The following is a 13,723-nucleotide window of genomic DNA, read 5'->3' on the forward strand; positions in this document are numbered from 1 at the left end:
CAGCTTAACTACTTACCTTGTTTTGACACCCCTAGTAGATTTACCCCCCTTCCCACTTTTCCTTACGTTTAAATTCCTCTGTGGCACTAAATAGAGCTGTAAACTTTGAGATGCCTTGAAGTCACGTGATAAACCAACACTAAGTGCACTTGCAGTTTCTTTAAATACAGTATTGAAGAATGTAGAAGTCTAGGACGAAACTTAGCACTGAGAACTGGGCAATGCTGGCAGCACCAGAATGTAGAGATTGCAAGAGGCAGAAGCAGGTGAAGTTCCTGAAGACTGGAAAAAGGGAAATATAACCCCCATTGTCAAGAAGGGGAAAATGGATGACCCGGGGAATTACAGACCAGTCAGTCTCACCTCTGTGCCTGTCAGAATCTTGGAGCAGATTCTCCTGGAAGGCATGCTAAGGCACATGAAAAACAACAAGGTGCTTGGTGACAGCCAGCATGGCTTCACTAAGGGGAAATCCCACCTGATCATTTTGGTGGCCTTCTATGATGGGGCTACGGAACTGAGGGACAGGGGTAGAGCAGTTGATGTCATTTACCTGGACTTGTGCAAAGCATTCGACACTGTCCCACACGACATCCTTGTCTCTAAATTGGAGCAACATCAATTTGATGGATGGACCACTTGGTGGATAAAGAACAGGCTGGATGGCTGCAAGCAAAGAGTTGTGGTCAATGGTTCAATGTCCAGCTGGAGACCAGTAATGAGTGGTGTCCCTCAGGGATTGGTGTTGGGACCAGTCTTGTTCAATATCGTCAGTGGCATGGACAGTGGGATTGAGTGTGCCCTCAGCAAGTTTGCCGATGACACCAAGCTGTGTGGTTCGGTTGATACCCTGGAGGGAAGGAATGCCATCCAGAGGGACCTTGACACGCTTGTGAAGTGGGCTGATGCCAACCTCATGAAGTTTAACCATGCCAAGTGCAAGGTCCTACACCTGGGTCGGAGCAATCGCAGGCACAGCTACAGGTTGGGCAGAGAAGAGATTCAGAGCAGCCCTGAGGAGAAGGACTTGGGGGTGTTGGTTTATGAGAAAATGAACATGAGCCGGCTTCAGTGTGCGCTTGCAGCCCAGAAAGCCAACCGTATTCTGGGCTGCATCAAAAGGAGCGTGACCAGAAGGTCGAAGGAGGTGATCCTCCCGTCTACTCTGCTCTCGTGAGACCTCACTTGGAGTATTGTGTGCAGTTCTGGTGTCCTTAATATAAAAAGGGCATGGAACTGTTGGACCAAGTCCAGAGAAGGGCCACGAGGATGATCAGGGGACTGGAGCACCTCCTGTATGAAGACAGGCTGAGGAAGTTGGGGCTGTTCAGCCTGGAGAAGAGAAGGCTGCATGGAGACCTCATAGCAGCCTTCCAGTATCTGAAGGGGGGCTATAAGGATGTTGGGGAGGGACTCTTCATTAGAGACTGTAGTGATAGGACAAGGGGTAATGGGTTAAAACTTAAACGGGGAAGTTTAGTTTGGATATAAGGAGGAAATTCTTTACTGTGAGGCTGGTGAGGCACTGGAATGGGTTGCTCAGGGAGGTTGTGAATGCTCCATCCCTGGTGGTGTTCAAGGCCAAGTTGGACGAAGCGTTGAGGGCTATGATTTAGCCTGAGGTGTCCCTGCCCATGGCAGGGGGGGTTGGAACTAGATGATCTTAAGGTTCTTTCCAACCCTAACTATTCTATGATTCTGTAAGCAAAAATGAAAGGTGTTGCAGTTGTTCCTCATGGATCTGTGTGGCATACAGGAAATATCAATCTAGGATGTGTCCTTTTTGTAATTGGTGATACTCAGTTGTGATAGCATCCAGTAATAAACGTACAGTCCAGGAGAATCTAGAAAATAGTTGTTCCACACAGGCCTAGTGTGCAAAACAGTTCTGCATGTTTTGTTGCAATTGTAATAAGGGATTAAATGCCATATTTAATAGTTCACAAGATTTGCAGTTGTAAAAAATGTGTCTTTCTGCCAACTTACTGTGCTCTGGAAAAATAGCCAGCTTTTTGCCTGACAGTTTTTAAATTTTTGACCAAAATACTGGTTTTGTTGTCACCAAACTTTTCTGGGCTTTTCCTTTTTATAATTAATTGATGATTATTGTTACAGGTTTATTTAGCTTTGTCAAATAAGTGCAAGTCTATTTTAATTATCTTCCTAATAAGATCAGAATGTGATTTTTAATCTCCTATGAATTTTGAAATTGTTTTGCCCTCAGAAATTCTACGCTTTAAAGCTATTGTTGGTAAGACAAGCTTTCTTATGAGAACCTTTTCGTTTTGAAAGCTGTTTATAGAGGAGTTAGAAGTATTGTGTAAACAGATGGGGATTTATTTCTGAGAAAGGAAATAGACAATTTCTTACTATTTCTTAATTTAAATCTGGCCAGTGTGAGCAGCAGAACTAAACATAGTGAAAGTGACTCAGTCTTGTGTAGGTGCTTGGAAAATTGTAGCTGTCAGAGAAATATGATAATTGGATTGAGTTGTGTCGAGAGAAGACCGACAAGGGAAGGAGAGGGTGGTCAAACTGGGTGCTGTAGTTGCAAATAAAGACAAGTGGCGGTATCACTGCTCAAAAAAAGTGGGCAAACTTTCCATATGAAGTTGAATAATCAAGTTGCATGGTCAGGTTCCTAAAAGCAGCATGTGTGTGTCTCTTCCCCTCCTTCCCCCCCTTACTCCCCCATATCCCTTTCACACTTTTGTTTCTGCTTTTAAAATCTTGTCTTTTATCCTTAGCACTGGAGGTTTTTTGTGGTTTTGTTTGTTCGTTTTTTAAAAAACTTTTTCTTTATTAATTCAACAGGCTAAATAGGTTATGTGGGAACTGCACTGAAATTGTGTGTGGCATAGAGCTCCCAAATCAGATAGTAACAGGCAATGATGAAATGGCAGTGCTCATTTCCCCCTTTCTGAGTAGGTCTGGGCTGGTGTGCCTAGAACTTTACATCCATACAATAGGCTGGTTTGACAGTTTCTGTGGGGTTGCCATAAATAATCCATAAACTCCAGATGCAAGATGGATTCTTCCATATAACTGGGGAGGATATTACTCCTAGCAGTAATGTAAATTGTTTCTGTCTAAAAGTGTGTGAACTAAGGTTGTAATTTTCCATGTTAGGATTGCTGGAGGCTGTGCTTTCACTCATCCAAGTAGAAGAACTCAAAATGTATGTGCTTACTCTAGAGCATAGTCACCTATGCACGTAGTTGCAAGTTAAGGTGATGCTACTTGGTGATTGCCACCTGTCAAATGCTGTGTAATTTTAAAGTAGTTAAATCCAGGGTTCAGCAACTGTGCCCAGATAGGAAGCCTGGCCAGCAGCCAAACAGCCCTTCATTATCTGCCAAGGAGATGCTCAAGGCGTCAGGAGCACACCAGGAGTGTGTGAAGTAGCTGAAATACAGGCAGAAGTTTAGACTGAAGTTCTGGCATCGGGACCTTTGGTGTTTCATATGCCTGTAACATAGTATGTGTTAGCCAAAGGTGACAGACAGGCCATAACCTATCTGGGAGAAACTTTGCTTTCTGAATTCTGCTTTTTGTTCTTGTGACAGGCTCTGCTTTACTGGGTAAAAGAGGAAATGTTTGATGTTTGTGTAGCTATGATTTGAAACTATTATTTCTATGTTACAAACCTGTCAGTGATTCATAGAATCATATCACAGAATAGTAGAATAGCCTGGTTTGGAGGAAACCTTAAAGATCATCTAGTTTTGACACTGACAGGGATGGGGCATTCACAGCTTCCCTGGGCCAGCCTGTGCCACTGTCTCACCACCTTCATAAAAATTTCTTCAGTGAGTTTTGAAGAAGGGAGTTAAGCAGGAGTCTGCAATTTTTAATTTTCATAATATGGAAGACACTCTGGTTTTCTTTTTGCCATGTCATGGAGCAGTTCTTTTTGCAACAAGTCTTGGAGGATAAAGGGACACTAGCTGGAGACTTCTTGACAATATAATTTGAAATAGCTGTCTCGGGACTGAGGAGGAACTATTTTGTTTGTCCTTCATATTAAGATGGTACAGTTCATTTGGGAGGTGGTAGAAGAATTGGCTTTTTTGGGGGACCCAAGACAAATTGAGGTTCTGGAGGCACGTAGTGGTAGCCTTGTCCCACTGCTGGCATGTCTAGCATGTCTTCTATCACTGCTAGTGCTGAGCACAAAATCCCAGCCCCACTCAGACCTTGTAGTACCATCACACAGAGTACAAGGAGGGAGCAGTACATGCTGTCTGGCATATCATTGTACCTATATCTCTCTCTGCCTTTCTCCTTTGCTCATCTGGCACCAGGCTGGATATTCTTCTTTTTCATCATTAGTGGAGGTAGGCCTGAAGGAGCAGCTGGTATATAATGAGAACAAAGGGATGGACTGTGTAGAACAGAAATGGAGGCTACCAGAAAAAGCTGCTTTTTCTGACTAGTTTCAGGCCTGCTGCAATTCCTAGGGATGCTTCTTAGGCTCCAAAACCAGATGCCTCTGTCTTCAAGGTGACCATGCTGTTCCTCTGAGCCACAAACAGTTGCTGTTACACAGATTTGTCTTCTTGGCTCCATTAGTTTGATTTGTTGTAAGAAAAGACAGCATTAATGTCTTATATTTTTTGAACTGCACTTCGAACACTGAGAAATCTCCTGGTAATTGGATATGGACAATAACTGTGGCTTGTTGCAGATCATCAGTTGTCAGAGCCACTGAGGTTCCTGAGGGGCAGCCTTTTTCCAGTGCAGTGCAGGTTTGTCTCAGATTCTGTTGCTTACTGGAGTAAGCAGTTTTGAGAATTTTTACATGTATTTTTAGAAACAAATGGTTTATGTTATGATTTATAAATTGAAACACAAGTTCACATAATTTGATTGTCCTTTATCTGCTGGTGAGGGGCCAGAATTTAATTTTTTAAATTAGGAAAAAAAAAAAAAAAGTTGTTTTGAAGCATAATGGTTATAAATAGCAGCCTGCATGGTGGTTTTGTTATTGTTACTTTCTGTAAGTTTTGAAAAAGTGAAGAATGCACAATCATAGAATAAAAGTGATATTAACAATTTTATTCTTTTTTTAAAGGAATATTACCAGCCTGTCAGCTAAGCTTGTATCATCAAACGGTTGTTACTTTGTGTAATTATGTCTTACTCCCCTTCCCGCTTAAAGACTGCTTGAGGTTTCTACCCTCACAGTTTGTGTCATTAGGCAACTTGGAGATGTCCCTTGCATAACCCAAAGTGGAAAATATCTTGTAATTATGTGAACCTTGGATGAGAGAGTACAAGGGTGAAATCATCTGTCATAAAAATACAATCAATACCAGGTATTCATCAAGTTGGATATGATAGCAGTAGTGGCTAAGGAATGTAACCTGTGCACAAGATGGCAAAAGGGCAGATGAATCACATTTGTCTTCCTTATCAGCTAACCTGAAAGTTGACAGCTGCCAGATTTAAAGAACTGTAAAACATACAAAAGCTGAAATGGTCATAGATATAAAAGAAATAACTTAAAATCTGGTTACTGTTAGATGCATCTTTTAAAATGAGAGGTTTATTTCAAAGCAAAGCTACATGTTAGTAACGGTACAGTAACTTTTACTTTGTGTAAATAGTTCTGATAGACAAGCTACCTGTCATATTTCTAAAATAGGTTGGTTGGTTGGTTTTTCCTCTGTTAATAAAAGAATTATAAAAATCAGTTCATCTAATTTTTTAATTTTAAAAATTTTTTCTTTTTAAATCTCCTCTCCCATAGAGCCTGGCCAAGTTAACAGATGGATTCAGGAATAGCTGTTGTATTACAGATTCCCTGCAGGATCTCCAGCACAATTCTAGTTCTATCAGTGACTCCTGTTTACCTCAGCAGCACTGCGATGCTTGTTCTCAGACTGACATCACTGGAGAGGTATGCATTCCTATGGAGACATTTGCTGTAGAAAGGAAGTTGCTTTTGTACTATAGTGGTACGTACATCACTACTTCCTGTTTTGTTTTAAGAGGTGTTGGCTGTACCAGAACAAAAAATCCAAAGCAGTATTAGCAGTGAGGGAGTTGTGTTTGCTATTGTTTACAGAGCACGTGAGTGGCACCCTGAGTGGTGGTGGGCTTTCTGGTTCTGCTACTTGAGCATGACACCAAGGCGTAGTGATGTGCTCGCAGGTAGTGACGGGTAGAATCAACTTCCGGACTCAGCCAGCCCAGCAGAGCACTTCTCATGTCATCACCTTCTTGGTGACCTCAGGTTCATCTCTTAAGTAACAGCTCTTGCTGAGGTGTCCACCGACCTCTTCCTTTCATGTCACTAGCTCTGACCTACTGATACGTGTAATGATGCAGGAGGGAAGAAAGCACTTTAGCCAGCTTGAAGTTGAGACATGGTTGTTCAACAGTGTGAGATGTTAGTATTCTGGTAGTAGTTATAGATGGGTTTTGGTGCTCTTCATTTGATTTTTAAAATCTTGATTTTATCATGCTTGTCATCTTTGTTTATGTACATTAAAGATGTAAAGTAGACCTATGTTCCTTTTCTCTGAGACAAGAGAAGTATTGGTTAGAGTCTCAAAGTATTTTTCTTAAAAACCAAAATTCTCTTCTGTCATATCTTATGCTCAAATATGCCATTAAATATAGTATTTGAGAGGAGCTTGTTAGTGTTCCCTGGAAGTAGTTCTGTGTGAACAGAATTATGTATTTCAGATAATAAAAATTTGGCTTGCACTGGTACTATGGCAGCCTAGTTGTTCTACATGAATAAAATTCTTACTTCTGTAGATAACATTAAAAACAAAGCGAGAAGACAGACAACCTGTTTGTAGTTTGTTGGTACTATAGTTTGGATGTTACTCCACATTTAGTTAGAAATTTCTGTTGAGCTATGTAACTTCTAATTGGAGACTTTTTATCATCCCATTTCTCCTCTTCTTTCACTTGCTGACTAGTTGCCAAGTTGCATATCTCCACAGGGCCTCTGCAAAAAAAGGAAATATGTGTTTTTAAGAATATATGCTCCTAAAGCATCTATGAAAATTTGGCTAACACTAGGCCATCTTTCAGTGTGTTAGGTAGATGGTACCTTTGGGATGTCATTTTTCAACTGGTGGTGGGTGTGATTATTGAATTCCAAAACCAAAAGGAGCTTAGCAGCATTTTCCCATTCATAGTACATATTGAATGCAATCCAAGACAAGTCTAGTCTGAAAATTGTGTTTATCAGGCATAGTTTTTTTTGTCAGGAAGATAACATGAAGCAGTTATATTAATGGTTTCTCTGAATTATCAGTAGTGGAATATGAGAAAAAAAAAGAGGTGGATTTTTTTCAAATGTGATGATGAAGACGACAAAAGCAGCAGTTAGATGCGAAATCCAGAGATACAGCAATTCAGTTAAATAGGGACTTGGGATTAACGTATTGGACCATATACAGACTTATGAAGAGGGGAACTGCTGATGCTCTAAGAAGGAAAGAAGTTGCTGTACAAACTGGACTGAATACAATAGGAGTTTTGGTATAAAAGCACGTTCTACAACTGGTTCAGGTGATGTTTTTGTAATAGTGTTTAAAACACACTAATGATCTAAGTGCTGGGTAACACATCACAGTACAGGGAAAATTAATCTGAATTACTTCTAATTAAAGTCCATAAAATAGTTGTATCAAGTAATAAAATATTTCAAATACTCTTTTATTTTAGGCTCAGATAAAGTTGAAAAGCTTGGACCATTCATTAATGATTCAGTTTGATAACCCTTGATTTCTGGGATTGTAATTTATTGAAAGGGCTCATTTATCTTATGTGTGTTTAGCAATAAACTAGTTTTGTATTTCTAAAGCATAAAATTGATTTTTAGTACGTTATTACTTAAAACATTGGGGATTTTTTAGTGAGTCTAGTGAGTTAGAGTTAATTTATACCTTTCTTTATTGTGAGAGTGTTTTTAAATTCTTATTTCTTCCTCTCTTTTCCCCTCTCTCTTTGCTCTTCAAATCTGCAAAAGTTTGGGTTTGATGACAAAACAAGACTTGTAGACAGAGTAAGACTGAACTGGCAGTATGAAGAGGCCAAGAAAAGGTAATTAAAGATAAATTTGTTTTTCATTTTTACTCTTGTGATTTAAAATTTTCAAAGTAGAATTGGAACCAGCCTCCTAGCTGAAATGTCTTTAAGAAGACTAATTTGCTGACTATTGAGTGGTTCACAGATAATAAAAGCTTAGATAAACATAAGCCTTTATCATAAGATCATTAAATTTGTTTGCAGAGATAAAGCTAAATGTCAACCCCATTCTACACTTTGTATAAACAAAATTGCAGTAGTTTAATTGAACTGTTTTACATCTTCCTCCTCTTCTTAAACCTCAGCATAAATAGTTTTTAAATTTCCATATATCAGCCCGGTCTGTCGGTACATATGAAGCTTTGCATACCTGTGTTCTAAGTTCAGTGTACTGAAGCTGTGAACTCAGTGTAAAGAAGATGCAGAACCTCTTGTGAGATAAATGAAGATATTCAGAGCTGAACAGAAGGGTACACAAAAAACTAAATTATGAGAATGAAAAAGAATCTGATAAAAAAAATTACTTGAATTAGGTTAATTCCTCACTTGAATCTAATTGCTTATGCTAAGTATTTCTTTTGTTGATGTCAGTCTTGCAGTGTATTTTAATGGCTTTGTAAAAGCAATTTGTTCTTATTTAGTAGTGTAGATACAGCTGATGACTTGAATGCAGTAATTCTGTGCATTTAGGATTATTTTAATTTGTGTTGATAGAACATTCTCTTATTAAAATTGCCCAACACTTAAAAGATTATCTATGGTCGACTTTGAAAAACTTCGGTTTTAATTTTTTTTTTCCTTTTCAACTTTGTCTATTTTGCTGACTTTTTATGTCACATAACAAGGGTTATAAAAATTTCTAAACTTTTGCCTCCTTTTTCTCATGTTATGTTTTTTTCTTTGGGGGATATCATAATGCTGTCATATGGCTTGGCAGGGAGTGAAAGCTTTATAGGCAATTCACTATTTTGTTGTTCCTGGAAAATGTACTCACATTTGGATGCAATACAGGCTTAATAAAAAAAAAAAAAGAAAGAAGAAAAAATGTAAATTAAATGGATGCAAGTATGTTAGAAATACCCAGCTAAATTGTCAGTATTTGTAACTGGACTGAAAGTCTGTGTTGTTAAATACTGCATGTGAATACCAGTGACTGTTACCTAGTAAAGGTTAAGTAATTGGGCAAAAAAAGGGCAAAACAAAAATCTGTCATTGTCCTGTTTGGACACAAGCACGATGCTTAGCACTTCATAGCCCAGTGATAATTTAGGGGTTCATGATAGTTGCCGAAGGAAGAGGGATAGAATTTAGTTTTGTACTTTTTAGTTTAACAGAGCCACTGCTGCTGTAAAGATTGTATTAAGTGGTTTTAGTTTGGTTTTCTGACATAACTTTTCTTTGTGTTTTTCAAAGCAATTCTCCTCTCGTGTGTTATTGCAGGGAAAAGATGGAGTGGTAGGGCTTTTTTGGGGGGTGTGGTTGGTTTTCTGAGAGGTGGGTTTCTAGTAGCAGCATTTCTTAGCTGGAAAAACTGAACATTTGTTTGTGCATGGAATGCAGTATTTTTGAGCATCAGAAGTGAGCTGGGATTTGATGTTAATTAAGTGTAGAAAATCTGGGTAACTAACCTTCCAACTAGAGAATAGTAATTGCAGTAAGGGTAGTTTTGCTGTCCCAGGATAACAGCTCTGACAATGGTCTGTTATTTAGCAAAAGCATGTTAGTTGCTTTAAAATGGTAGCCTTATTCTGCCCAGTATGTTGTACGGAAGTAATCAGCTTTCGGCTTCTGAGTGGAACTGCACAAAGCTCATTGCCCCTACCAGTTATCTCTGTGGTTGCATTCTTCATTTATCATGCATTCCTTCCCCTTAGCTTGCTGGCATTTCTGTAGGGCTTTTGTCTCTACTAAATATCTTTGTGTTCGTTCTCCCTTGGCTGGTGAAATATCTACTGTTACTGCACAGTGTGGGTGACAGAATGTGCTGCGATGGATTAAAATCTACACAGTAGAAAATTAAAATTCTACAGTAAGTCTTAACTGTAAAGCAGTATATTAGGACTACTTGCTCGTCAAATGGGGTATGGAAACGTATAGCAAATAAGTACCACAGACAAACTGTCTTATTTCTAAGTTTTAATGGGAGACTTTTAAAATACACTGTAGGAGAAAAGTATGTCCTTTTACTTTAAAGGAAAAAAGCCCCTCAAAATAAAGGGCAGTGTGTCATATTTTAGTCACTCTTGTGCATCTAACCAAAAGATCATACAGCTCTATATACGAGCAGAATGTTTGATGTATGTAGTAAAGAAGTTCTTAAAAATAAAAGTATGTTCTCTGTATATGGAGTGTGAGCAAGAAAATGCAGTGTTGGGATTTTTGAATGATCTTGAGGAATTCAGGAGATGAGACCCAGGGATAGTAGGAAGTTGGTTTATGATCCCAGAATCTTTCTCCTCCCTCATAAAAGATAATTTGATTTTAATCCTCCTTCAAAAATCTCTTAACTGCTGAGTGGTTTGGACTTTGCATAAATCGAGATGTTCACATAGCTATTTTTTCCCCCCTTTAGTTTCCCACTGGAAGGAAGTTGGATAATTTGCAATTTAATTTTTCCCGTGGGTATTTCAGATGTTGTGAGCTGTGGGTTCTGACATTTTCAGCATGCTGGGGAAGATCATGTCCTTTCTCCTGTGTCTGATCCAGGCTCTGGGAGGGAGGCACATCAATTCTGCTATTTAATTTACCAGTCATGCTGCTGAGAGGCTCAATCACTTTTCTTCTGTTCTTTACTCCTCTCTTCCCCTCCCTGCCCCCGTTATTTTTAAATAAACTGTACCTTATTTCCATGAAATTTCTCCTCTCAGATCTGTCAGTGTGGCCCTCCAGAGAAGCAAGAAGGAGGGAGGACGGTCTTTTTGAGCAGCCCCAAGCTGGCTGGATAAATAGCGGTTTTAGTTTCAGTTGCTATTTGAGTGAGACCACCTCTCATGAAAGCATTTGCACACTGGAAACTGTACCCTTCCAGCACTTCTCTGAATAGACTGTTTCATAGAAAGGGAAGTCAAAAGCAAATTGTTTTTCTTTGATAGTGCTTAAGTTGTCCAGTTCAGTATAATTCCTACATGAAGTATATTAGCAAATGATCCTGAAATGTCATTGCTGTGGTGCCTCATATCCTGTGAAGTATATTAATCAGTAGATGAAAAATGATCCCTCCAAAAAGAAGCACCTAATTTTTTAACTGTGATTATGTTATTTGCCAGTCTGATGGTAGCTGACTTCAGTGAACTAATATATCCATGCATCTTCAACCAGCTTATCTAATTTGGGTGCTGAAGAGGTAATTTGTATATGCCTTCTGTAAATCTTAATTCAAACGTACTAGTTTTCAGTTCAGTTGTTGAAATCATACAGTGGCCGTCAACGAATTTATTTTGGCCTTGGAAAAGCTTCCTCCTCAGCTATGCTTCATGTTTCTACATCCCCTTTAAGACTGTTACTTCTTTCTTTTTGGTATAGTTGCTGAATATCTGTTGCAAATTTCCTGTCTGATTGTCAAAATTCATTTTCAGTTGGGCTTTAAAAGGAGTAGCACAAGCAGAAGCGTGGGAGTGCAATTTGTGTTTGTACTGACAAAATACACCTTGGTTGGCTATTGATAGCAACATAGTCAAGTATTTTCCTGTTAAAGTTCATCTGGTGTAGGCAGATTTCAAGGTGTAATTGCCTAATTTCTAGTGCTTTATTCTACTCAACTAATCTGAAAATCTGATTTAGGGATGAAGTAATTTGTCTGATACCACATAAATATTTGGCTCAGGCATGTCAGCTAAACCTAAATCTCCCAGTGTCAGTTTTAAGCATAAAAAAGCTCTTTTAGCTATAAACGGAGCTGAGCCATGCTCTTGAACTATCTTTAAAGTTTTTATTATACCAGTTTACCTGGGAATTGGGGCAAATACTAATTTCTGTCCTCCATCGGTTCTAGCAGGCTTTGCAATTTTCCTGAAGGTGAATACCAAATTTCATATGCAGAATGCCAGTGGGCTGTAAGGGTTTCGTGAGTGTCTTAAGCCAATTTAAGACCTCCTTGTTACTGAATCAGGCTGCCAAGAAGGCTGGATATTCTACAGAGCGTAATCACATTGTCTGCCAAAGCCACAGTGGCACATACGTGCAGGCACAGCCAAAGTAGACACAGTTAAGAAATTTCGTGAGCATTTGGCCAAGTTCCCCAGTTTCTTGTTCTTTCCATTTCTTTGTTACCCTTTCTCTAGCCTTCCCCTCTTTGGATATAAATCATAATTCACTTTCAAGAAGGTCTACAAATACCAGAAGTTACTGAGTCCTTACACCCTTCATTATGTGCCTTCAGTACCACAGCCACCTTCTCTAGGTATTGCATATGGGCTAAGTTCCCTGGTACCTGAAGTGGCAGAGAACTTGCTCCAGTTATAAGCCCATTATAAGCCTAAGGAAAGGAGTAAGCTGGGCTGACTTTTGTTGATTGTATCTGCATATTTGTGTGATTTGGCCACTGTTCTCCTCCAGATTATAATCGAATTTTCATTGTATCTTCACCAGTCTTCCCTTTTGTTTCAGGTAACAAAGGCCTGAGCTATAGAGTGGTCTGATATGTCGCGCAAAAATCTAGGCATTTACATGCAGGGGATTACTGTGTTGGGATTTTTTCCTTAGAAAGCTGAAACAAAGTAAGTTGGAAGAGCTTGTTAAAGCTAGAAAGACCAGAGCTTGTAGGTTACGAAGTGGCAGCTGTAGGATGCTCGAAATTTGTCCCTTTTATGAGCATGAGTTAGGACTTTATTATTGCTTTGGAGTATTTTTGTCGTCAGGACACCTGTCTAGTTCATAATCTAAGTAATGGTCTAAACATGGGGTTAATTGTAATTGTAAATCAAGCATCCTCCATCTCACAAAAAGTGATTTTTATTTTAATCTCGCTTCTCATGCTGTTTTAATAAATAACCTCTTTAAAACAGAAGTGTTTTCGAGCTTAGCAGTATAATTTTGTTTTGTCTGTGTAGATACATAACAATTCAGATATGCTGTAAATTCTGCAAATACATGTGTTTTTACCCCCATGGTGTAGTTTGTGTAGCAAACTACTGGCTGTACTGATCTCTACCCTCATGTGATGTCTACGTTATCCTGGGCTAGGAATCATTCTAGCTACATTATTAGTATGGGCATTTCAGAGCATGTTTGCCATTTCGAATCCAAGTTTACTTAAGATCCCCGGGTTAAACCTTTGTCATCCCATCTGTGGCCCTCCTGCTTTTCTGCTTAACAGGGCCTGTTACATTCATCTCTATTTTAAATTTTTAAATACTGAAATAAGCAGCAAGTTGGTCAGCCTACCTAGGAAACCAGTCATTTGATACCACCTACTCGAGCATGGAATGCAAGCTCCTCAGCACTTGTTATGCAAGGATGGGAATGGGCAAAATGCCTGGAATGTTGATGGCTCAAAATTAACTGTTTTTTCCCCACTAGGGACTAGGCACCTCAGGATCTGGCATTAGGCCAGATAAAATTACCCTTTTACATTGACTACACTTAAAAAGTACTATCTTAAAAAATACCCAAAAGGAAGGAAAAATGTATTTTAAAATCAGAGGCTTGTTAAAGCATCTTAATTTGTTTGTTT

At 39.0% G+C, this 13,723-nt stretch overlaps 1 protein-coding gene across 3 annotated transcripts in view; it reads left to right on the plus strand.

The window, feature by feature from the left end:
* WWC3 (WWC family member 3) overlaps positions 1 to 13,723 on the plus strand; it is a 106,620-nt gene that overhangs the window by 60,260 nt on the left and 32,637 nt on the right. For all 3 annotated transcript variants that reach the window (XM_062603692.1, XM_062603691.1, XM_062603690.1), the window contains exons 7-8: positions 5,753 to 5,902; positions 7,994 to 8,067. In XM_062603692.1, the coding sequence (XP_062459676.1) occupies positions 5,753 to 5,902; positions 7,994 to 8,067 (224 nt within the window). The remainder of the gene's footprint in view (positions 1 to 5,752; positions 5,903 to 7,993; positions 8,068 to 13,723) is intronic.

This window comes from Pezoporus occidentalis, unplaced genomic scaffold (assembly GCF_034315485.1).
Source record: "Pezoporus occidentalis ecotype Australia unplaced genomic scaffold, CSIRO_AGI_Poc_V1 ctg81, whole genome shotgun sequence".
In the NCBI taxonomy this organism is placed as follows: domain Eukaryota; kingdom Metazoa; phylum Chordata; class Aves; order Psittaciformes; family Psittacidae; genus Pezoporus; species Pezoporus occidentalis.